The sequence below is a fragment of the Oncorhynchus keta genome, chromosome 10 (genome assembly GCF_023373465.1).
Source record: "Oncorhynchus keta strain PuntledgeMale-10-30-2019 chromosome 10, Oket_V2, whole genome shotgun sequence".
NCBI lineage: Eukaryota > Metazoa > Chordata > Actinopteri > Salmoniformes > Salmonidae > Oncorhynchus > Oncorhynchus keta.
Window position 1 is genome coordinate 58,211,818 of NC_068430.1, and position 25,460 is coordinate 58,237,277.

The window sequence follows — 25,460 nt, forward strand, 5'->3', positions numbered from 1 at the left end:
TACAACACAATTACTCCACAGTTCCTCTATTCGGTTTACTAAAATATATATCTTATGCTCATGTTGTAAGATATTTCTGTCTTAGTGTTTTGAGCTGTGTGGTGTGCAGGACACCAACTCGGTTTTTATTTGATTTGTAAGAACAGATTTAGCTACACCGCTCTTTCCTAGCTGCAGTCGCTGGGCAGAAAACATGAACACTCGATAACCTGTAAAAATCACATATAAAACAACACAACAGTTTAATAAAGTGATATCTTTATTCAAATCAGCTCTAGCAAATAGCAGGCACAAATTAATTTTCAAAAAATAATAATACAAAATCTGTGGTTTCAAGTAGTTGATGAAATATGTCAACATGGCATTATTTCAGTCTTGCTTGTGTGGTTGGGGGTTAATCAGTAAGGTTCTGGCGTAAATAATAAAAGTAGCTTAGCAATCACATTACAATAAGGACTGGAAGATACCAAGTTGAACAGAAGATAACTTCCTTAATCTAATGGATGGATTTAACCTTTTTTAATACTCATTAACTATTTTAAATAACAGAACATTTTGCCCAATTGGGTTCTGTGTTACATTTCCATTAAAGCTCAATTTCACTGTGTTGTTTTAATCAAATGGTTATAACTGTTACAAAAGTTGTTCAAAGAGCAAAATGGCAGATAAACTTGATTAACTGAGGGGATAGTTGATGCTAGGTTTAAGTGGATAAGTAGTATTATGGAGGAACAGCTGAAGTTATGCTGTGCAAAGTTTGGATGAAGCAGCATTTTATTTACCAACTTCAAAAAGTAGGGTCATCTGATATAACCGTGTTGCTTTTCTTTAATACAATCTGATCATCATTTAAGATTAGATAGAATACATGGATTACAATAGTGAATGATCGCACCCTTCGTCAAGACGGCTTACACGGACGCATGAAACACATTCCCTTAAGTACAATGTTGTTCCAAGGCTGTTACAATGTGTAATGCAATGGTATAATGTTGTCCTGAGTTGCTATGTACGGTCTGAGAAAATAAAAGATGTTATCCATACAAAAAGGCATAGAGATAAATGTGAAGTGCTAAATTTGACTATTTTAAATTATATCTTTATGAAGTAATCTCATCTCATTCTTTGGCGCTGCCTTCTGGATTATTCAAAACCATCTGGATTATTCAACATTTGTTTATCTGTGAGAGGTGTCAGAGCAGACTTATACACGTGCCAAGGGGAGGTTCAGAGACCAAGGATGTGAAGTAGCCAAGCTATTGACCTTTGACTTCTAAACTAGCAGTTCTCAACTGGTTTGGTTTCGGGACCCACATTTAACTGGGTTGCCTCAGTCTTCACCCAATATTCGAGTGACAAAAAAAATATCTTCACCAAAATGTAATCAAATTTGCGTCACCCACCAGTTAAGAATGGCTGCTCTAGGTGTCGCAAGGCAGAGCGGGCACATTTGCTAATGCTGGCACTAGGTTCTCGTACACCTGAATGCCTTTGAGGAAGACCTGTTCGTTCAGATATTCGTTGTGGTCGTGCAGCAGGATGGGTGTCCGGTTCATTGGGGAGAAGCCGATGGCAGGGAGGCCCACCTACAGCAGGACAAACATGACTTAGATCCTACTTTTTGTAAAGAAAGCATTGCCACTAATATCCGACACACTGACAATGACCTAACAGCAGAAACACATTTTTTGCCTCAATTAATGAATTAGCATTAAATAACTTTGAAAATGTAATTTTACCCAGTAAAGGGCCCTCGCTCTACCATTTTACCAAATATTGTATCAATCTCAAGAGGGGTGATTTTAAAGGGAGAACTGCATTTAGCTCATTCAAAGCACTGCGGTTTGTCTCTACGGAGATTTCTAGCTTGTGGCATTTATGATGCATTTCTTCTCCTAATGATCAAGTAAAATGAACAACACATATGGACATAGCTTTGAAGTGCAAGAGTCTACAAAAACAAAACATGGTTTTGTCCTGAGGTCATAAACGCATTAAAAATACATGCAGTTCTAAGTGTTTGAAAGTAAGATGTTGTTATGGTGTACTAGGGTTGGGTGGTATCTGATTTTCATACCGTTTCTGTACCATACCAAGATATACAGTATTACCAGAAGTGCACACAAGGGGCATTATTAAAATAATACAATAAACATTTTTCAATGCACAAAACAATTCAGGCAACAGGGATCTTTATCTAGGAGGGGACTGCTGTAACCAAGAAGCTCGATTTTGACATCTAGCCAGTCAAATGCATAGCTGGAGCCCTGAGCTGGATAGAATTGATTTGACTCATCTTAGATTTCTTAGTTATACTTAACTTAGTTATAAGCAGTGGCGTAGCCCCCGGGGTGACAAAGAACAGTATTGAAAATCATACCGTCGGTATTACCAAATCACACAGTATATTGGCCAATCCTATGGTTTACACACTACATTACCCATGGGCCACTGCTCTAACTCACCGCTCTGATGAAGCGACTGTCCGTGGCTGCAGGGAAGATCTCCTTTTCCAAAGTCATGTTCCTGAGGCGAGAGAAATTCAGATGAAGCTCGCCTTTACTGAGTGTGTGCGAGTTTGGGTGTTAGTGTGTATCCTCACATGGCTTTGCAGGTTGTACTGAAGGTGTTCCACCAGGGGTCGCTATCATCTGTGGATGTCAAATTCTGGTTCATGTGTTTCTGTGGAGGACAGAACATCTTACAACTGGGTCGTTTTCATTCATTTACACCGTAGCAAAAACACTTAACAAAACAAGCTTTTCTTATTGGAAAGTTCAGGGAGTCCCTCCCAGTTTACTTCCATTTCGTATCTACTGAATATGACCGAACACATTAAAGCATACTCTACTGATGTGATCAGTTGTCTCCATGCCCATATACAAGTGCGTGTATGGAGAAATGCATTTTATTGTACTGACCTGAGCAAACTCATACGTGATGCCCTCTCCTGCCTCCTTACACCACTTCTTAATCTGCTCCTCGAACTCCTAACAATGGAATAAAATATTTGAAATGGTGAAGACAGAGCAATCGTTTTTTGGATCATTTCTTTTAGGCCTATTTTAACAATTGAACAGCTTTCTAAATACAAAAATTGTCCATGTTACATTGTTACACACAAAAGATATACCATGACATTTGAAATGCTTAATTTAAATTAAAAAAAACTTAATGTAGTATTTATTTACAGCGCACTTGGCTACTGCGGATTCAGACGTCACTTGGCTTTGATAGAACATTGCGCATTTACAGTAGCACAATGTAAGTAGCCTATAGTTCTGAGGATGCACAAAGTGATCGTTTTCAAGCTCATTTCCCCTTTTAATGACATTTAGACCTCCAGTCAGCCCTGGCAATGGTATGCCATTTCCCCCACTTCAATTACAGATTAGCCTAGTACCAATGGAGGGTCCACAAGACCTGATACAAATCATTGAAACACTCACCAGAAAACTTTTTGGTTAACAACAATTCATTTTCAGGGTAAGTTGCTAGAGGCAGGTTGATTTGTTGCTAAAAGTTGCTCAATGACGTTGTGATGTCATTGCGTGATAACGTAAAACTGCGTCATTAAGTAGAATACACAATAACGTTACTCAAATTGACTGAACATCGAGAAAAAAAATATTATTTGACATTTGTTCAGGTACAGACTCACTCTTTTCTGTACTTCTGGCTGTACAATTTTGATTGATGTTTATTTCTGTTCAAGATCAAACGTTCGTGACCAACTATATTCATTGGGTTTGGCTCGTCGAACCCACTGCTGCAGTCAGCCAACATTGATTTGCAATTTGCTGAAATTGCTGCTGGCCTTCTGCTGACGTCACTCACTATGCACTTTGGTAGCCAGGCACGTGTTTTGTGACTGAGTGTATGACAGAGAAAATCGTTTTTGTGTCATTGAGAGGGAAAATGCGCACATTTTATCATTTGAGTCACTTTTCAAAACTTGCTAAAAGTTTCAATTAAATTTTCAAAAAGTTGCTAAATTTGTTGCTAGGTGCTGTTTGAAAAACATTGTTGCCAGGGCAGTCTGAAAAGTTGCTAAATCTAGCAACAAAATTGCTAAATTGGCATCACTGGATGGGGAGCATCAGACTTTCACTGTGTTGCTGTTAGCCTAGGCTACTGTTAGTCAAAGACGACCGATGTAGCAACAACCGTGCACTGTCTGCTGTTGTGGAATGTTGCTTCATTCTGATTGGTCAAGAGAGTAGAGCAATTTATTTTATTTTTTAGAACTGTTTTCATTTTTTAAAATCAGTATATTATTCGAATAGTGAAATAGGTGGCGTCTGTACTATATATATATATATATATAACAATTTCAAAGATTTTACTGAGTTACAGTTTATATAAGGAAATCATCCATTTAAATAAATTCGTTCGGCCCTAATCTATGGATTCACATGACTGGGCAGGGGCGCAGCCATGAGTGGCTTGGGAGTCAGGCCCACCCACTGAGGAGCCAGGGCCAGCCAATCAGAATGATGTTGTATAATAAGAAAGAAATACTCCTCAGTTTCATCAGCCAGATGGATGGCTGGTCTCAGACAATCCCGCAGGTGAAGAAGCCGGATGTGGAGGTCTTGGGCTGGCTTTGTTACACGTGGTCTGTGGTTGTGAGGCCGGTTGGACATACTGACAAAATTCTCTAAAACAACATTGGAGGCGGCTTATGGTAGAGAAATGGACATTCAATTCTCTGGCAACAGCTCTGGTGGACATTCCTGAAATCAGGATGCCAACTGCATGCTCCCTCAACTTGAGGCATCTGCGGCATTGTGTTGTGTGACAAAACTGCACATTTTAGTGTCCTATTGTCTCCAGCACAAGGTGCACCTGTGTAATGATCATTCTGTTTAATCAGCTCCTTGATATGCTATACCTGTCAGGTGGATTGCTTATCTTGGCAAAGGAGAAATGCTCACTAACAGGGATGTTTTTTGTTGTTTTTTTTACCTTTATTTAACTAGGCAAGTCAGTTAAGAACAAATTCTTATTTTCAATGATGGCCTAGGAACAGAGGGTTAACTGCCTTGTTCAGGGGCAGAACGACAGATTTGTACCTTGTCAGCTCGGGGATTTCGAGCTAACACGGATGTAAACAAATTTATGCACAACATTTGTGAGAAATAAGCTTTTCGTGCATATCGAACATTTCAGGGATCTTTTAGTTGAAACATGAAACCAACACTTCACGTTGCGTTTACATTTTTGTTCAATAAGTGTTTTCATTAGTTAATTACATTTTTGCAAAAAAGGTAAGAATATGGGTGAAGTAGGCAAAAATGTCCAGTCTTTTTCAGGATCAGACCCAATTCTCATTTGAAAAAGTTGTTTAATAGGCTAAACTACACATTATGTTAACATCTGACTCCAATTTGTAGTCTATGACATTTAAGAGTTATGATAATTTATGAAGCAGTAGTTTGGATGAAGTGAACTACTTTTCGTGTAGCTTATCTTCTCCCAGTGTGAAGTGGTTGGTAGCTTGGTAAACTATATATTCAGAAGAGCTTCCACAACATTTCTAATTTAAAATGTCCCTCCCTAACACACAAGGCACACACACACAAACCTGCAAATTGACCGTGGGTGGTATTCTCAAGTCAAAACTGACGTCCATCTCGGCAGGGATGACGTTGTAGGCCACACCTCCTTTCACCATGGTCATGTTGACAGTGGTGACATCACCAAGAGTGAAACACTCGCTGGTGTTCAACCTGCAACACACACACACACACACTAAAATCACATTCCTGTAAAGTAGTTATGGCTCCCTCTAGTGACTGAACTCATCCCTCTTCCTGCCTTTACTGACCTGTGTTTCTCCTTCTCCCTGAAGTCCAGGAAGGAGTTAATAATACTGCGCTGTGAGAAGGGAGACAGACAAAAGCAGGTGAGGTCATTGACATCACCGTCCTCCAAGTGATCAGAATCAGCACCCTTTTCTGCTGTCTTTGGCCAAGTGAACTATAGTGTGTGTGGGGACAAGGGCTGTGTCCAAAATGGTGACCTACATTTTAGTAATTAAGCAGACGCTTTTATCCAGAGTGACTTACAAACGCAATTAGAGTTAAGCGCATTGCTCAGGTGGCACATTTACAGATTTTTCACCTAATCAGCTCTGGGATTCAAACCAGCAACCTTTCGGTTACCGGGCCAACGCTCTTAACCGCTAGGCTACTTTTGACCAAGGCCCACAGGAAAAAAGGTGCTATTTGTGACACACTCAAAGTCCCTCTAGCTGTGGAGGAAGTCTTACCAGTTTCTCTGCAGCCGTGTTCTCCACAAACCTGGAGCCGTGGCCAGGACTGCCTGGGCAGTGGACCGTTATCCCTGAGGGGAAGCAGACACACAGGCTCTTTCAAAAAAAGTTTTAAAAAATATATATTCTTCACATCCCCTCACCTAGTCTCTTTCTCAGAACACATTGGTGGAAAAGGTCTGACTGGAGGATCCTTGGACCTTCTCCAATCCATTTGAGACGGCAGACTGGTCTCAGACTAGACTTAACACAGGAAATGGAAATCTGGGACACTCAATTGCATATGGTTACATTCAACCTAACGTGGATAAGAGCATCATTGGCGGCTGCTGTGGGGAGGACGGCTCATAATGGCCAGGAACGGAGTAAATGGAATGGCAAACACATGGCAACCATGTTTTTGATACCATTTCACTTTTTACCATCCTGCTATTACCACGAGCCCATTCTCCCCAATTAACTTGCCACCAACCTCCTGTGAAGAGCATCTGCTAAATGACTAAAATGATAAAGCAGCAATCAGCAGTTGAAACAATAACAAAACTCCTCCCTGGCACTTCATTTTTAAGTCCAAAACAGGATGTAGCTAGTGCATATTCCCCTTTTAAAAGGCAAAAACAAAATTAGAGTGGTTGGTAAAAGGCAAAGGTCTTAGCAACCCAATGGTTGCGTGTTCAAATCACATCACAGACAACTTTAGCATTTTAGCTAATTAACAACTATATACATTGCATCTACTTAGCATGTTAGCTAACCCTTCCTCTAACCACTAACTTAACCCTAACCTAGCTAGCGTTAGACAACAAATTGGAATTCGTAACATTTTGTATGAATTGCAAGTTGTAACATATTATACAAATTGTAATTACTAACACATCATACAAAATGGATGATGGACATCCACAAATAAATACACTGAACAAAATTATAAACGTAACATGTAAGTGTTAGTCCCATGTTTCATGAGCTGGGGAAAAAAACAACCATTTAACCTTTGCCAAGATAATCCATCCACTTGACAGGTGTGGCATATGAAGAAGCAGATTAAACAGCATGAAGAAAAACACAGGGGCACCTTGTGCTGGGGACAATAAAAGGCCACTAAAATGAGAATTTGAGGGAGAATGCAATTGGCAAGCTGACTGCAGGAATGTCCACCAGAGCTAATGCCAGATAATTAAATGTTAATTTCTCTACCATAAGCTGCCTCCAACATTGTTTTAGAGAATTTGGTAGTACATCCAACCGGTTTCACAACCGCAAACCACTTGTAATCCACGCCAGCCCAGGACCTCCACATCCGGCTTATTCTCCTGCGGGATCGTCTAAGGGGGGTGGGGGGAGTGTTGAGTATTTCTGTCTGTAATAAAGCCCCTTTGTGGGGAGAAAAGAACTCACTGATTGGCTGGAGCTGGCTCAACAGCCTGGCATACACCCTCTCAGGCCCACCCATGGCTGCCCCCTGCCCAGTCATGTGAAATCTATAGATTAAAATGAATTAATTTGGCACTAAATTGACAGATTTCCTTATATGAACTGTAACCTAGCAACAATTTCAAAGATTTTACATGTTGTGTTTATATTTTTGTTCAGTATACATACCATACACAACCAACATATCATTGTTTATTTGGTGTCCCGGATTTTAATTTACTACCCCAGAGTCCAGGTTGGAGGAGGCGAGTATTCAGGAAAGACTAATTGAGATAGGATCACAGACAGACTAAGGCCAGGGTGAGAGGAAGAGACATTTGTTGTGCGTACTGCTGGGTGTGCGTGTGTATTTGATCATTCGTCATAGTTACAGCTAGGGCCAGATTCTCTAATACTCAGGGCTGATACTTACACCAGGGATTCCTCTCGCCATAGAAGACAGTGAAGGCTTCCCCAGGGTTGGCAAGACCTAAAACAACATTTTTAAAAACCAGACATCAGGTGACAGAAGGGAAGTATAGGGCCTAAGGAAGTGTTCGTTTCAGTGCTGGATAGTCCCGAGTATATCCAAAGGGGCACCCTATTCCTTACAGTGCATTTGGAAAGTATTCAGGTCCCTTGACTTTCTCCACATTTTGTTACATTACAGCCTTGTTCTAAAATTGAATAAATTGTTTGTTTTTTCTCTCGTTAATCTAAACACAATACCCCATGACGATAAAGCAAAACCTGGTTTAGACATTTTTGCACATACAGTATGACGCTACAAGCTTGGCACAGATCCTCTCCGGCTCTGTCAGGTTGGATGGGAAGCGTCGCTGCACAGCTATTTTCTGGTCTCCCAGAGATGTTCAATCGGGTTCAAGTCCAGGCTCAGTCACTCAAGGACATTGAGACTTGTCCCGAAGCCACTCATGCATTGTCTTGGCTCTGTGCTTAGGGTCGTTGTCCTGTTGGAGGTGAACCTTCAACCCAGTCTGAGGTCTTGAGTGCTCTGGAGCAGGTTTTCATCAAGGATCTCTCTGTACTTTCCTTCGTTAATCTTCCCCTCAATTCTAACTAGTTTTCCAGTCCCTGCCGCTGAAAAACATACCCATAGCATGATGCTGCCACCACCATGCTTCACCGTAGGGATGGTGCCAGGTTTACTCCAGACTTGACACTTGCCATTCAGGCCAAAGAGTTCAATCTTGGTTTCATCAGACCAGAGAATCTTGTTTCTCATGGTCTGAGTCCTTTATGTGCCTTTTGGCAAACTCCAAGCGGGTTGTCATATGCCTTTTACTGAGGAGTGGCTTCCATCTGGCACTATACCATAAAGGCCTGATTGGTGGAGTGCTGCAGAAATGGTTGTCCTTCTGGAAGGTTCTCTCATCTCCACAGAGGAACTCTGGAGCTCTGTCAGAGTGACCATCGGGTTCTTAGTCACCTCCCTGACCAAGGGCCTTCTTCCCCAACTGCCCAGGGGGCCAGCTCTAGGAAGAAATTCTGAACCACCAAGACTCTTCCATTTAAGAATGAGGGAGGCCACTGTTCTTGGGGACCTGGAATGCTGCAGACATTTTTTGGTTTCTGTGCCTCGAAACAATCCTGTCGCGGAGCTCTACGGACAATTCCGTCGACCTTATGGCTTGGTTTTTGCTCTGACATGCACTGTCAACTGTGGGACCTAAAATAGACAGGTGTGTGCATTTCCAAATCATATCCAATCAATTGAATTTACCACAGGTGGACTCCAATCAAGTTGTATAATCATCTGAAGGATGCAAAGGGTCTGACTACTTACATAAATAAGGTATTTCTGTTTATAAATTTGCAAAGATGATTAAAAACTTGTTTTCGCTTTGTCCAAATGGGGTATTGTCTGTAGATGTAAAACAAATATTTTAGCAATTTTAGAATAAGGCTGTAACGTAACAAAATGTGGAAAAAGAGATTTGAATACTTTCCGAATACACTGTATATAGTGCACTAGTTTTCACTAGAGCCTTATGGGGCCTGGCCAAAAGTACTGCACTATAAAGAGAATAGGGTGCCGTTTGGGATGCAGGCATCGGTTTATAGTTGGGTGTTAATAAGTGGTACAGTTAGGTTTTTTGTTCATTTACCTTCGTCAAGTGCAAAGCCAATGTTCAATTTCTGAAACTCTGGGAGCTTCACAAACGTCTCCATTCCTTTGTGACCTCCGACCTCCTCATCTAAGACATTCAACGTGTCAAATCCAGAGCAAAGAGTATCTCAAGCAATCACATTTATTTACAGAAGTTGTCAAAAGTGCTTTTAAAATGTTCTATACCCTTGTCAAATGACAGGGGCTGAGTTTCAAATGGCTCCCTATATAGTGGATTACATTTGATCAAGGCCTATAGGGCTCTGGTCAAAAGTAGAGAACTATATAAGGAATAGGGTCGCACCCATGGAATTACTACATTATTACAGTGTTGTCACAGTATTACATTCTGAGAAGCCAGTCTTAACCAATGACTGCTCATCCTACCTGGCACAAACATTAGGTGGATGGTGCGCATACACTTCCTTCCCTCTGCTTTAAGTCTTCTGATGGCCTGGATATACCTATGAGAAATGTCAAGCAGTAGCCTTATAGGTTATGAGGCAAACAAAAACTAGGAGATGTGAAGGACACTGGTAACATCGAAATTGGATTACAGTTGCATTCTGGTAACTTTCCTAATCCCCCCAATTATGATTATACCGATAACACATGTAAAACAAGTAGAGGGCAGAACACACAGTCCCATACGAAATCAAACCCACTCCAACACCCCAATCTAACAAAGCCCCACCCCAAAACCAGACTTAAAGCAGGCATGATATACAATGAGTAATATAATCAAACAGTAAAAAAATACAAAATAAATACAAAACAAAAGAGTAAAAATAATTTGGCTTGGTTTATAGAGTTGTGAAATTAGCTGGGCCCATGTCTTCTACAAAGGATTGTAAAGGTTGCCAGATATTATAAAATGTAATTGCCGATCCCCTAACGGAGTAGCGTATTTTCTCTAGCTTGCGATGTTGCCTAACATCCTTTATTTAAATGAGAGTTTTGACCCGTTGTGTTGGGATATTTCATCCCAACAGGGTGGTTATGACATCACACTCACTGTATGGTGACACACTTCATGTCCTGTGTTCCTCGAGCGTAGATGTTGCCCTCTGCATCTTTCACAGCAGCAAACGCATCATACTTCCAGTGTTCCTGGAATGAGACAGATAAGGATGAGTTCCTTTCCCAGTTTCCCCTCGCACTAGTGGTAAAGAAGACAGTGGGGTTCCAGGGGCGTCTCAGAGTTGGAGTGCTAATCTAAGATCAGGTCCCCCCCCTGTCCATGCGTGACTAATCCTAGATCAGTACTACTCTGATATGCTTTACAAATACATGCCTAGGTCTTTCTTTACCTGGTAAACAGGCACAACGTCAGTGTGGGAGTTGAGCAGGATGGACTTCAGAGCAGGGTTGGTCCCCTGCCAGGTCATGATAGACACAACTCTACCGGGGCAGACCTACAGACAGGTGTGAGGAGGACAGAGACAGGAGTTGACATGAGGTCAAGTGTGTAAAGAGTTGAATATCAAAAAGACATGTACCTAACCACACAAACCTCAATTTTCTTCATGGGCAGCCCAAGCTCCTCTGCTATTCTATCCAGGAACCTCAGAGCAGCATCTGTAAAGAGATAAACACAACCCAAGGGCCAAGACTGTTACACCAAGACAAGGTTCATAGTAGTCTCATACAGAAAACCAAAACACATAGGTACAGTAATGAGTAGAATGTGTTGGTCTGAATGTAGCCGGTTTTAAATTAACTTCCACGGTTATAAAACACACTCTCTCTCTCTCCTGTGGTCCTTCTGTAGCTCAGTTGGTAGAGCATGGCGCTTGTAACGCCAGGGTAGTGGGTTCGATTCCCGGGACCACCCATACGTAGAATGTATGCACACATGACTGTAAGTCGCTTTGGATAAAAGCGTCAGCTAAATGGCATATATTATTATATTATATTACTTTGATTGTGTTTTCCCACCATTAAGACTGACAAATCTGTAACCGTTACCTTTCCAGCTTGAGTTCAATCAAGGGGACTCTAAACTCATTATTCTTAGTGGCAAAGACTGGAGTTAGGCTAATAGTCACAGACACCGAAATAACATAAGGTTTACTGCTATAACCACGGTTGGGGAGTAACGCATTACAAAAAACTAACTGTAATCTGTTAAATTACCATCAAAAATATTGTAATTAGATTACAAATACTTTTGAAAAACTACAGAATTACTTCTAGGATTCCTATTAAGTTCACAAATGATGTTTGCAAAAAATATCTATGACACCTTTTTTTCCCTCAATGACTTACAAAATCAACATTGAAAAAAGGCGCAAATTTAAGTTTGTTTTCAACCTGAGCGAGTCTGACCACAAATCAGAGACCATGATTGCACACCAAATCCATTTGAAGGATCATGGGAAAAGAGCAGGAATATAGGCAACAGTCCAAGCCATGTCTTCGACTGCTGTCGACATCCAAAGAATGTACATACAATTTTAATAAACGCTTGGAGGTAAGGACGACAGCAGTGTTGTAGACGACGGGCAATACGGATATCACTTATTGACATCTACAGAGCACAATGATATGAATCAAACTGCTGCCCTCTCATTTAGCTATTTGCACCGTGATTGTTGTGGATGGCTGTTCAAACGTATGTGTACTTTCACCCAATAAATGGTTGATATGAAGAAGTTTAAGGTGCCTATCAATCATTGTTTTTAGAACCAGTGGACAGCCAGTGAAAAATACACTCTTGCAATAGCTGCACAGTGCAGATACCAGCCTATGGAATAAAAATATGAGGGTGCCTCCTTTCTAAACTCCTCTGTGGTATTGTGCTCCACATCATACTGCTTCTATTGGTCAATCCATAGGCTGAAAGGCCACATGCTTCCCAGCCGAAACAGTATGGTGGAGTGCATGCATATGATGATTCTTTTTTGTGACGTTTTTGTTAGTTTTCGGAGAGCGTTTAGGTTGTTTGGGCACATTTTTTTCTGGAGGCAAGCCGAATTTCGGGGACGAAGTCTACGCCCCTTCGTCAATGATTGGCCAACAGTAGGGATTCTTTAAAAAAAAATTATAATCTGTTTCGTTTTTGTGCATGTTTTCTGATATAAAAAATAAAATAAAAAAACACTACATCAAACATTTTAGTAAGATGTAAAACTGCATGACTAAGATTTCTTTAGTTAGATTAATTCGGACTATTTTGAGGAAGTATACTGGCTACAGCGTCTAAAAATGGACAAACAGTACTATTGCCGCTCTTCTCAAATTTCTCAAGCTAATGTCTTAAGGGGGAATGCGAGCACACTCGTTCGGTTAGGCACCAGCCGAACTGAAGCATGCTGACGCCTTAACAGACACATTCCCAAAAAGTTACACATTGCAGCTAAGGGGAAAGTAATCAGATTACTTTACTGAGCTTGGGTAATCCAAAAGTTAAACTACTGATAACAATTTGGGCAACTAGTAACTGTAAAGGATTACATTTAGAACATCATCGTCCCAACCCTGGCTAGAACATACTCATAGGACATTTAGAACAACTACAACATACTGTGCAGACAGAGGAGTAGAACACTGACAGAGAGAAAAGAAACAAGTCTTCCTGACACACTAGTATTAGTCCCAACAGTGACCTATGGACCCTGGACAAAAGTAGTCTGCTATATAGGGAATAGGGTGCCATTTGGATCTCAGCCTAAAGTTAAAGACATGCATATATTCAAATGTCTTCCCCCGAGAAGAAGTGGACCTTACACCATTGTAGGTAATAATTAGACAATTGCTGGCCTTCAGTCAGATTTTTTCATTTCAGTGTTATATAGTCCAGTGGTAAGGGTTGCAGAATGGATTGTACAGTAGATCAATCATTTATGGTAGCTACAGTGCATTCGTAAAATATTCACAGCTCACTGCACATAGTCCATCTATAAATAGCCAATCCAACTACCTCATCCCCATACTGTTATTTATTTTATTTAGCTCCTTTGCACCCCATTATCTCTACTTGCACACTCATCTTCTGCACATCTATCACTCCAGTGTTTAATTGCTATATTGTAATTATTTCACCACTATAGCCTATTTATTGCCTTACCTCCCTTATCCTACATCATTTGCACACACTGTTTATATACTTTTTCTACTGTAAGTCTGTGTCTTTGTTTGTGTCGCACTGCTTTGCCTTATCTTGGCCAGGTCACAGTTGTAAATGAGAACTTGTTCTCAACTAGCCTACCTGGTTAAATGGTGAAATAAAACAATTCAGACCCCTTGGCTTTTTCTACATTGTTATGTTAAAGCCTTATTCTAAAATTAATATAATAATATAATAATATTGAATAAAAAGTAAATCTACACAGTATTGAAAGAAGTTTTTAAAAAACAAAAACATTTCGCAGGGAATTATGTCAAAAGGACAAAAGACAGGATTTACCTTTTGGTAAAGGTAAATAATAACCCATAATGGTAAAGTGAAAACAGGTTTATAGAAATTTAACAAAGTTTAATAAAAATTTTAAAAACAGATACCTTATTTACATAAGTATTCAGACCCTTTGCTAGGAGACTGGAAATTGAGCTCAGGTGCATCCCGTTTCCATTGATCATCCTTGAGATATTTATAGAACTTGATTGGAGTCCACCTGTGGTAAATTCAATTGATTGGATATGATTTGGAAAGGCACACACCTGTCTAGATCAGGTCCCTCAGTTGACAGTGCATTTCTGAGCAAAAACCATGAGGTCGAATGAATTGTCCGTAGAGCTCTGAGACACCAATCTGGGGAAGCGTACCAACAATTGTCTGCAGCATTGAAGAGCCCCAAGAACATGGTGGCCTCGATCATTCTTAAATGGAAGAAGTTAGGAACCACCAAGACTCTTCCTAGAGCTGGCCAACCAGCCAATCTGAACCATATCTGCAGCACTCCACAACTTCGGTATTTATGGTAGTGGCCAGGCAGAAGCCACTCCTCAGTAAAAGGCACGACAGCACACTTAGTTTGCCAAAAGGCACCTAAAGGACTCTGACCATGAGAAACAAGATTATCTGGTCTGATGAAAGATTGAACTCTTTGGCATGAATGCCAAGCATCACATCTAGAGGAAACCTGGCACCATCCCTACGGTGAAGCATGGTGGTGGCAGCATCATGCTGTGGTGATGTTTTTCAGCAGCAGGGACTGGTAGACTATTCATGATCGAGGGAAAGATGAACGGAGCAAAGCACAGAGATCCTTGAGGAAAACCTGCTCCAAAGCACTCAGGACCTCAGACTGTGGTGAAGGTTCACCTTTCAACAGGACAACAACCGTAAGCACACAGCAGGAGTAGCTTCGGGACATCTCTCTGAATGTCTGAGCGGCCCAGCCAGAGTCCGGACTTGAACCCAATCGAACATCTCTGGAAAGACATGAAAATAGCTGTGCAGCAACGCTTCCCATCCAACCTGACAGAGCTTGAGAAGAATGGGAGAAACTCCCCAAATACAGGTGTGCTAAGCTTGTAGCGTCATACCAAAGAAGACTCAGCTGTAACAGCTGCCTAGTGCTTCAAAGTACTGAGTAAAGGGTCTGAATACTTATGTAAATGTGAGGTCTGTTTTTAAAAAACAGTTTTTGCTTTGTCATTATGGGATATTGTGTGTTGATTGAGGGGGGGGACCATTTAATTTTAGAATAAGGCTGTAACGTAACAAAATGTGGAAAAAGTGAATGGGTCTGAATACCGAATGCACTGTAAAGAATGCATGATAAGGTGTGGTGGTGGTACACAAACCCTTGTCCACACAGTATGACATTGTGCCATGCTATGTCCCAAATGGCAACCTATTCCCTACTATATGGTGAGAAGTAGTGCACTATATTGAGTGTCAAATTTGGGATGCGGCCATTATCATATAAGATTTACATCCACGGTATAGCTTAAACACAGATCCATAACTTACCATAGTCAGGCTCTGGGTGGACAGTCCTGAGGCGGAGGTACTCTCTAAACAGGTTCACTGAGGGGTCTTCTCCCGATGTGGCCTGGCCTCCACCACAACCACCTGATCCATCCTTATCAGGCAACATAGTAACTGTCTTAAGCAGGGAGAAAGGAAGCAGGCTCTGAGTGATGTAGGCTACAGGTACACATCCGTGTGTGTATCAGTGAGAGCAGCCCATATGTAGCGATTACTTTTTCAACAAGCCATTTTGCAAATCAACCACTATATTTTAGTGAACTTTAGCATGGGGACATTGTGCATGCTATGCGAAACACGGCGCAGCCACATTCACATGACTAGCAGTGGAAACCTGCTTAGCTAGCTAAATGCCTCCCAAGCCAAGGATTAGCTAGCTAATGTTAGCTAGCTAAACAATACATTAGTTAACTAGCTAACGTTAGCTAGCTAAACAATACATGAGTTAAACAAGCTAACAGTAGAGTATTAAGCAAAAACGCAAGCGTATGTAAACGTCACACAGAGTAGGATTTCATGAGACCCTTACCTTGATATATCACGACTGACTACCTCACTGAATGAAAGTTCACTGTCACTGTTTACTTGTAGTGATGGGTCGTTCGCGAACGAGTCGGTTCTATTTCGCGAACGATCCGGCTCGCATATCAGAAGAGCCGAATCTATTTATAAAAATATAAACAATTAAGATATGAATAATCTAAATATTTAAATTAATAGAATGAACTAATTCAAAGAACGAAAAAAAAATAAAAATAATAATACAGGCCTAAATGTTCAAGCGCACACATTCGTTCTGACTGTCTTGGTAGCTGACTTGTAACATTCAGTACAAGGGATGTGCAATCGATCTCCATCGATTGTTCTAATCGTCGGCATCAGTACCAAAACAGGATACATGTATATTTGCTCAAACGTGTATGTTTTGTAAACTAACAATTACTAAATACATAACTGTTTTCTGAAGTCCTATTAAAGGAAATTTAGCACAATAACAGCACAACTCAAATAGAGGACATGATTGCTTAAGCCATTTAACTTTTGATGCTTTTATTTGTTGTCCAATGAAAAACAAAATCACCTGGGGCCTGTTGCACAAAACTAGGATAAGGGATTAAGCCAGGATATCTTGGTGATCCTGGCTCAATTGATCCGTAATCCGGTTGCACTAAAGATGGATAGGGGGCAGGAGGATATGTTATGGTATAAATTACCATGGAGATTTATTATGTGGAGCTAGCCTGCTCCAGACCAGGCTAAATTCCAGGATCTATTTAATCTCATCCCTAATGTCAGTCAGCAGTCACCACAAATGGAAACCAATAGTTATTTCACTGCTCACTATACATTGTTATCACATATAACTAGACCCACTGTCATTATTTAAACGTTTGTGATCATTAATTTCAATGATTTTGGATAAAAAATGATTTTTAGATGTTGCTATCATTAGATAATTTACAGTTTCCCATAGACTATATATAAAATGATAGAATATTAGGGCCACAGAGGGGAAAAAAAAAGACAAGTCATAATATTGTAACCAGTTGTTTTAAAGGAGGACAGTTGTTAAAATGACAGATGCGGGGCATTTTGTGAAATTGTACTTCAGTATGGTTTCATAAACAAAGACATGCTGATGTGCCAGAATATTAAGTATCACATTGTCATAAGTATCAAAACTGTAAAAACAATATGTAGCTTTTCTGCAGAAAGAACCAGCCTCATAAATTTATGACTTTATCCTTTTTCTTCAGTGTGGCCCTAGTACTCTGTCATATAAACAAATACACATTCCATATGAATATAAAAACACAATGTGTAACATTATGTTCCTTTATTGAATAAGGACAAAACAAAGCAGGTAAACCATCAGCTCCTTTCGAAACTGAAGTCACAGTGACTCTACAAGATGGAAAGCACAGAATCCAAGCATATTATACAAAATGATACATACACATTCAAAGGTCTGTATATAACACACCCTGCATGTCTGCACACTAAAATAAATGCAGGACAAATCCATACACATCAACTGAACAGACAAATGAATGGATGCAGTAGCCTCCCTGCAGCCTTGTATTACACACAGTATACCGCACAAACATCATAAGAGGCCAAATTCGTAAAAAAACGAACCCAAAAAAAACCAAATTCCTCTGCCACCGCAGGACATATTTAACCAAAATTGAAAGCACACATACTAACTAAAATAATTCAACACATATTGGTCCCTCAGCAGCCGACCACTGTCGTCATCAGGGAAGATTGCCGGATTGTCCCAGTCCATGCCTGGTGGCACTCTGGGGGCCCTCTCCTTCCTCAGGCAGGCCACATTGTGGAGGACAGCACAAGCCACAGTAATATCACATGCCCTAACAGGGCTGACCCTTAATTTGTGAAGGCAGTGAAAGCGTGCCTTCAGGAGGCCAAAGGTCATTTCAACTCTGGCCCTGGTCCTGGCATGGGCATGGTTGTAGGCCTGCTGTGCTTCCTGGGGGTCTGTGAAAGGTGTCAGGAGAAAAGGCTGGCAGCCATACCCCCTGTCTCCCAGCAACACACCAGAGAATTCACCTGTCAACACAAAATCTCATCATTACTACCTCATAAACACAGTGATATTCTTGACACAGCCATGATGGTTATAAATAGGGGTTGTGTGGCTTACCTTGTGATAGGCACTGATAGATTTCAGAGGCCCGAAAGATTCTGGAGTCATGGACTGAGCCAGGCCATTTTGCCACAACATTGCTGATCACACAGTCAGCATTGCAGACCATCTGAAATCATAAGATGAGGAATATTACACCAATCAATGCACATCACTGGCAATGCAGAGTGTTCGTCAATGGACAATATCAAAAAGTTATGTTCACCTGAACATTAATGCTGTGAAAGGATTTCCTATTCACAAAATCGGCCTCATGGGCACCTGAGGGGGCTTTTATCCGTATGTGTGTGCAGTCCACTGCACCAATGACATTGGGGAAACCTGTCACACAAAGTAATGAGTATCCTACTATGTGTTAACAGTTGTCCTGTAATTTGTAGATCCTCTTACCTGCAATCCTATAGAACTCCTCTTTGATGTCACAGAGTCTTCTGTGGCCAGGGAAGGAGATGAAGACATCTGCTAATGCTTTGATAGCCAGACACACACTCCTTATTGTGCGGCAAATTGTGGCCTTGTTCAGCTGTTCTGCATCCCCCACTGAGTACAGGAAGGCTCCACTAGCAAAAAAGCGCAAGGCCACACAAACCATTTGCTCCACACTCAGTGCATGGCTCCGTGCAGTGCGGTGCTTAATCCTGGGACCCAGTAGTCTGCATAGATACCTGATGCCATCTGCAGAAAACCTGTATCTTTCATATAGATGGTCGTCAGGGAAGGCCAGTGGGTCCAACCGGTCCCTGAAGACCCTTTCTCGCCTGAAGGCTCTCCTCAGCACAAGTGCTTCTTCATCCACCACATCTCGCACGAATGGGCATGCCATTGTCAGAGCAGAAAGGAACACACAATTTTGGGCCTTCATATAGGCTAGTGGCCACACCTGGTGCTGGGGGGTGGGCAAAGAGGGCGATGCCTTATAACGATGACTTGGTTGTACTGATTGCTGGGAAAATTAAAAAACCTTAGAAAGATGCCACCGTCCTGTGTGCTCACAATAAGAGCTCATATGTCATGGCTCACTTGACTTTACGAGAATATACCTAATTTTTATTTTGAGCTGTGTCATCTTCTTGGAGCTGGGGGAGGAAATACAAATAATGATTAATACATTTGTGTTACAGTTAGCATACAGTGTACATTGAAGGCATATCTCACCTCCCTCTCAAGTTTTTTTATTTCAAGGTCCAGTTTCCTAATTGTCCTCTTTTTTATTTCGGACTCCAGTGCAAGATTTTCCATCTTTTTCTTCTTGTACTGAATGTCTATGTCTGCCAGTTCTATTTGGCGCCGGAGGTGGTTGCCATACAACTTTCTGATAGCTTGTGAGCTCTGTGAACACAATACAATTAGCGCAGCTGGAATTTGGCAGGATGTGGTGTCCTTTTATTAATACGCACTATGTTGCCAGGCTGGTTTTCCCACTGTATAGCATCTGGGTCCTGTAAAAGAAATTAGATTTTTTGATTTTGATGAGGACTCCTCACCATTGTAGAGTAAATAGTACTTTCACAGTCTTACCATGATACCTCATGCCTTCTGGAATCCAGAGAGATGGTCTCCTCCTCATCATCATCGTCTCCATCATGTGCTGTTGCTGCTGCACTGGGGCCTTCACCCTATCACATTTAATCGGATTCATATTGAAGCTAGTAGACAAGACATGCCAGGCCTACAGTATGCCTTTGATGGAGTACTCACTGGATCAGCATCGTCTGGTGCTTGTGCTGGTGGCTCTAACAGGAACACAGTGCTGCCAGACACTGCAAGGCAATAGGTAAACCAAAGTCAGACAGTCCAAATTGATTCAATATGAATGTGGTTGTATCCCATGTAGAGATGGAAGGACATACCTTGAATGAAGCGGGTGGCATCTTGGGAGGAACCTATGCTCGTCTCTTTCCCCCCAGGGATCCCCTCTAAGACGGGCCTGCCTTTATTTAGCTCCAAGGCCATGTCCTCTGTTGGGGTAAGGTCAGCCTTTGGTGACCCACCACCCGTGCCTTGTCTGTGGGTATTCTTTTTCACTGCTAAAACAGTACAGACAATGTGTGAGCAGGCACCTTCTGGGTACAATATATGCTTGTGCTTTGTTAAATATTAGTCAGGGACCATACCATTCTGCAGAATGTTCTTGTATTTGATTTTGACCTGCTGCCATGTCCGTTTTGGCCCGTTCATGTTTAATCTACACACACACACACACACACACACACACACACATTTAATGGAGTCACACTGCAAAAAATTACTTGGTATTTTTGTCTTGTTTTCAGTAAAAATATCAACAAAAAAAAAACTTAAATAAAGATGTATTTTCTTGATTTGCTAAATGACCTAGCAAAATAAGTATAGTTTAGACAAAAAATATAAACTTTAAGTAAATGTGTGCTTAAAACAAGCAAATAAAAAATCTGTCAATATAATAAAAATTCTCTTGAAATAAGTTTACTTACGTAGAATGTATGCACACATGACTGTAAGTCGCTTTGGATAAAAGCGTCAGCTAAATGGCATATTATTATTATTATTATTATTATTATTTATTATTACTTTTTCCATAAACACTTAATTTTAGAAAAATTCTCGTTTCACTGGCAGATTTTTTTGCTTATTTTCCTAGGTAATTTTGCTCAAGAAAATATTCAAGATGTTTTTTAGATATTTTTTTTTTACTGAAAACAAGACAAAAATACTAAGTAAGAAAGACATTTTTGCAGTGCAGTGAGCAACCGACCTTGGGTCATTTGAAAGGCGCTATATAAATTAAAGTGATTATTATTATAGCTCATCTATTTATTCAATTAAATTTTATTTATATAGCACTTTTCACAATTGTTTCATTCTGTCAAAGCAGCTTTACATTAATGAAAGCAGGAGAAACACAAAAAAAACGGTGGACAACATAAGAAGCAGAGTACAACGGCTAAGATTAAACCGTACTGAGCGGAGTAACGTTAAATAATAATGTAAGGCTTTAATAATAATTTATCATAGCTTTATACAGTGTGATGGACTTACTTTACACAATTTCACTCATATCTGCAGTGCATTTCAATAAAAAATTGAACCGTTTCATAATTACAGTACAACTGCGTTTTTGGAGATGTGAATTAAATATTTGAATTGTAATTGTGATGTTTCAGCGGAGCGGTGAGTGTGTAATTGTGCACTACTTACGCATTCAGGCGGTCTGCAATACTTTGCCACGCTTTTTCTCTTTGCTTTATCACTGTGGCGGTGTTGCCTTTCTTCTTAATTATATCTTTTACCTCCTCGTATGCCTCCATGAGGATTTGTGCTTCCGACGGGGAAAAGTACGCGGCTCTAGTTGCCATGGTAAATCAGTTAATCTGTGATCTGTGGCGGGGTCTATTTGAGTGAGCCGTGAGCGCGCACCTATCCAGGATTGGTTTCACCCGGCTTAATGAATCCGTGTCTGCTCATCCTGGCTTGGTCTTTGTGCAACCAATTAAGCCTGGACGCACATGTTTTGGCTTCATTGAGCTCAGTTTAGTCATTTATCCCGGATGTCTTAATTCTACTTTTGTGCAACAGGCCCCTGTTATGTACAAGTTCATTATAAAATAAGTAGTGGTCATTGTCATAACAAAAACATGGAACGGAGTATACTTTTCTGGTTGTAACAGCTTTCCACAGATTTAGTAGATACAGCACTGTAATTGGAATGATCACACAGGACCCGTGCTAGTTTAGTTTTCTGTTGCAAAACATTTTGCTATGGTGTGCACTTATGAATACGACCCTGGGACTATCTCCCTAGCTCTCTTTACACCTCTTTATCATCATGTCAACTGATTTTTATCATGGAACCAATAATGGTGCCTGTAGAACAATAAATACTTTGAATGTGCATATACTGTACTAGATGCTCTACTTGCCTTTAAAGAGCAAACTTATTTTAGAGTTGCTTTCTATTGAACGGGATGTTAACAAAAGCATCGTAATGGAAGCAACTCCACCGGGGTGACTAGGGGGGGCAATTTATCATATCAAAGCAGCCTTTGCCCTGTTATTCCAGAGGTCTACTTTCCTTTTATCTGAATTGCATAATAATCCTCCGCTTCCATGCAAACACAACCCTGTATCGCTCTTCTATCCCACAATGTTTCTTCTCCACTCACTCCAGTTTGCTTGAGAAAGTCTAACAGTGAATGGTGGAACTCCCCAGGTTTATCCATGTAGCGGGCAGGGCGCGCCCCCATCCATTTTCAGGACTGAGTGGTGTAGGAGCTGCATGAGGTTCTTGTGGGACTGGGCCCCCAGGTTGGTGTCCAGTGCTCCGAACACAGAGTATGAGTCTGCATAGGGAAATAGAAGAAAACAGGGATCACAATACGATATATTAGTGGAGGGCTGAACATTTCAAGTAACTTTCCCAACATTTTCCCGAAATCCCAGTTGGAAGATTCCTAGAATCAGCACGGAATAAGTGTGAAATCCGGGAATCCTCCAACCGAATTTTGCAACCTTACATTAGTGTTTTAATGTACATTTATGAACAGTATTACTTCTCAGACTAGAGTAAAAAAAAAGAGAGATTTAATTGACACATCAATATCATAAAACAAAGAGGGCATGCTGTTCTCAACAGATAAAAACAGACTGTCATTGTGCCAATGCATTACAGATACTCGTAGCTTCATTCTGCAACCTAGTGGTCATTTTGCATGGATGCACAACATAAACAGGTCGGTTATACAGTGGGGTGCAAAATGATTGGATCCCTTGAAACAGATGAGAAAAAAAAATACTCTAAAATAAATACAAATACTGAGCTGTATTGTGTGTAAAAACACGTTTTATATTCTAATATTTTATACTAATACAATTGCGAAGATATAGATTTTGTTTAACAAGTAATACAAAATAAATGTAAAAAAAGATAGGGGTCAAAGTTATTTGTTCCCGTTTTCAATACTCCAGCACCCTCCCTTGCGGGAATAACGACACTGAGCCTTTTTCTAACATGTTTTATGATTGGAGAACACATGGAGAGGGATCTTAGACCATTCTTCCATACAGAATATTTCCAGATCCTTGATATCCTTTATCTGCTCTTATGGACCTCGCTCTTCAATTCAAACCACCAGAAAATATCTCGTCATCCCGACTGCAAAATATGGTGGTAGATCTTTGAAATGATGTCACCAGCAGAATCTGAGATAGAATTTAGAAAGTAGACAGATTTCGGTTTATTGCTTGAGGATGTGGATCGATTTCTCAATTGTCTGAAAAGCAGCAAATCAGCCAGAGTTATTCTCGCAAGGGGAGGGTGTGGGAGTATTGAAAACAGGGGAACAAATTACTTTGACCACTATCTTTAGATTTTATTTTATTATGTGTTAAACAAAATCGCTTTCTCTGAGCAATTGTATTAGTATAAAATATCGTTTCATTTTTGTGTGTGCATACAATAGAGCTCAGTATTTGTATTATTTATTTCATACAGTCTTTTTTGCTCATCTTGATCAAGGAATCCAATCATTTTGGACTCCATTGTATAACTTTATTTTTTCTTTTTTAAATATTTTTTTATACATGTAAACAAAACCATATCCTTAGACAAATATCAAATCTTATTTACTGATAGAGGTGCTCTGTAATTAAATTTAAAACACATAAACTCAGACTGTGTTTGAGCCTAGTAAACCCAGCCAAGGATAATCTTAAACCAATCAAGGACTTGCACTAATCCAAGACGACAATATCCTGTTGTTGTTATTGGTGCATTTCTCTGTGCCCAAGACCATTATGTCAGATTCTAACTGGTTAAGAGCAACTATGTAGCCTAACCATTACAAAGTCAATAAAATACAACTATGTATTTATGCTTCGTCATTGCCATCTTTCCTACTGCATTTTCATACTGCTTCTGCTGCTACTACTAGTAGCACCACACTAGAAGCTGGCTGGGTCTCACGCCCCAAAATAGCTTATCTAGTTCCTCCCACAATTTACTACATTTTTTTGCTTTATTGAGGTTTATTTTTATATTGGTTCACTTTATGCCACTTTTGCTAGTGAATCATTTACAATCGCTGATACTCCTTGAGTTGTAATGGACCCACTCTCAGGCCTGTAAAGCTCCTATATAACCCACCTAGACATCCAGCATTGCAGTTCTCGCCTGGAAGCCCTGGTACTGCTGAGGGGTGTAGTTGCGGTTTCCGACAGGGGCTATGGGGATGAAGCCGTGGAGCTGGGCACTGTGTTTCGTGAGGAAGGGGATGGAGTAGTGGCCGCTCATAAATGGGCTCAGCAGCACCGTTGTCCGGACACCCAGTGTCTCCATCATCCTCCCAAGGAGGTCCACCCGGTGCTGAACCATCTTCAGAGCATCCGAGTCTGGAGAGTTTCCAAATCCTGGAGGGAGGAAAGGATTTAGAGAAAAAGGGATAGTGAGAGAGGAGAAGGGAAACCAACTGATAAAGCACTATAAAAAGTGTGAATAAGCATTTGTGGAATTCAATGAGAACCCATGATTCTAACTGGCTATCCGAGGAGGCTGGTGGGACTGACTCTGCCATCAGCATGACGCAACAGGAACCGTGATTCGTCGGACCAGGCAATGTTTTTCCACTCCTCAATTGTCCAGTGTTGGTGATTGCGTGCCCACTGGAGTCGATTCTTCTTGTTTTTAGCTGATAGGAGTGGAACCCGGCGTGGTCGTCTGCTGCAATAGCCCATCCGTGACAAAGATCAATGAGTTGCGTGTTCCGAAATTGCAGTTCTGCACACCATTGTTGTACTGTGACATTATGTCTGTTTGTGGCCCGCCTATTAGCTTGCACAATTCTTGCCATTCTCAATGCCTGCCTGCCTGCCTGCCTGCTTAATTTAGTGCCCCATGGCCCATGTGACTCACTGTCTGTAGGGGCGATCTATTTTTGTGAATGGAGTAGTGTAATAAACTGGCCAAGAAGTGTATGTGATGAGTCACAAGAGTTAGTGCAAAAGGGATAAATGCAGATAGTTGAATAGTTAACCAATAGCTACCTGGACTAACTAA

At 40.7% G+C, this 25,460-nt stretch overlaps 3 protein-coding genes and 1 pseudogene across 7 annotated transcripts; all 4 read right to left on the reverse strand.

Moving 5' to 3' along the window:
• Positions 1 to 241: 241 nt before the first annotated feature.
• Positions 242 to 16,570, reverse strand: LOC118389045 (aminoacylase-1-like). 2 transcript variants are annotated; one of them, XM_035778752.2, is made up of 15 exons: positions 16,289 to 16,570; positions 15,742 to 15,873; positions 11,335 to 11,399; positions 11,132 to 11,236; positions 10,837 to 10,931; positions 10,209 to 10,285; positions 9,820 to 9,909; positions 8,124 to 8,180; positions 6,275 to 6,348; positions 5,831 to 5,880; positions 5,588 to 5,732; positions 2,922 to 2,990; positions 2,603 to 2,682; positions 2,466 to 2,526; positions 242 to 1,586 (listed from the first exon to the last, which is right to left on the reverse strand). In XM_035778752.2, the coding sequence occupies exons 2-15, from the start codon at positions 15,866 to 15,868 to the stop codon at positions 1,422 to 1,424; spliced, it is 1,260 nt and encodes a 419-aa protein (XP_035634645.1). In that variant the 5' UTR covers positions 15,869 to 15,873; positions 16,289 to 16,570; the 3' UTR covers positions 242 to 1,421. The 2 variants fall into 2 exon arrangements, with proteins under 2 accessions (XP_035634645.1, XP_035634644.1); XM_035778751.2 differs by having other exon boundaries at positions 15,742 to 15,877.
• A 1,011-nt stretch (positions 16,571 to 17,581) lies between these two features.
• Positions 17,582 to 19,292, reverse strand: LOC127932253 (putative nuclease HARBI1). Its single transcript, XM_052527352.1, has 4 exons — positions 18,821 to 19,292; positions 18,636 to 18,751; positions 18,428 to 18,539; positions 17,582 to 18,333 (listed from the first exon to the last, which is right to left on the reverse strand). Exons 1-4 carry the CDS (start codon positions 19,290 to 19,292, stop codon positions 17,963 to 17,965), a joined length of 1,071 nt encoding a protein of 356 aa, XP_052383312.1. The 3' UTR covers positions 17,582 to 17,962.
• On the reverse strand, positions 19,183 to 21,986 carry LOC127932254 (uncharacterized). Of its 4 annotated transcripts, none has more exons than XM_052527354.1 (9): positions 21,608 to 21,986; positions 20,545 to 20,615; positions 20,281 to 20,457; positions 20,129 to 20,190; positions 19,957 to 20,046; positions 19,828 to 19,869; positions 19,586 to 19,759; positions 19,471 to 19,506; positions 19,183 to 19,316 (listed from the first exon to the last, which is right to left on the reverse strand). In XM_052527354.1, exons 1-8 carry the CDS (start codon positions 21,763 to 21,765, stop codon positions 19,471 to 19,473), a joined length of 810 nt encoding a protein of 269 aa, XP_052383314.1. In that variant the 5' UTR covers positions 21,766 to 21,986; the 3' UTR covers positions 19,183 to 19,316. The 4 variants fall into 4 exon arrangements, 3 of the variants coding, with proteins under 3 accessions (XP_052383314.1, XP_052383315.1, XP_052383313.1); XM_052527355.1 differs by lacking the exon at positions 19,183 to 19,316 and adding an exon at positions 19,333 to 19,373; XR_008144678.1 differs by lacking the exon at positions 19,183 to 19,316 and adding an exon at positions 19,332 to 19,373 and having other exon boundaries at positions 19,471 to 19,759.
• Positions 21,987 to 22,089: 103 nt separating this feature from the next.
• LOC118389379 (protein ABHD14A-like) lies at positions 22,090 to 25,208 on the reverse strand (annotated as a pseudogene).
• Between the last annotated feature and the right edge of the window lie 252 nt (positions 25,209 to 25,460).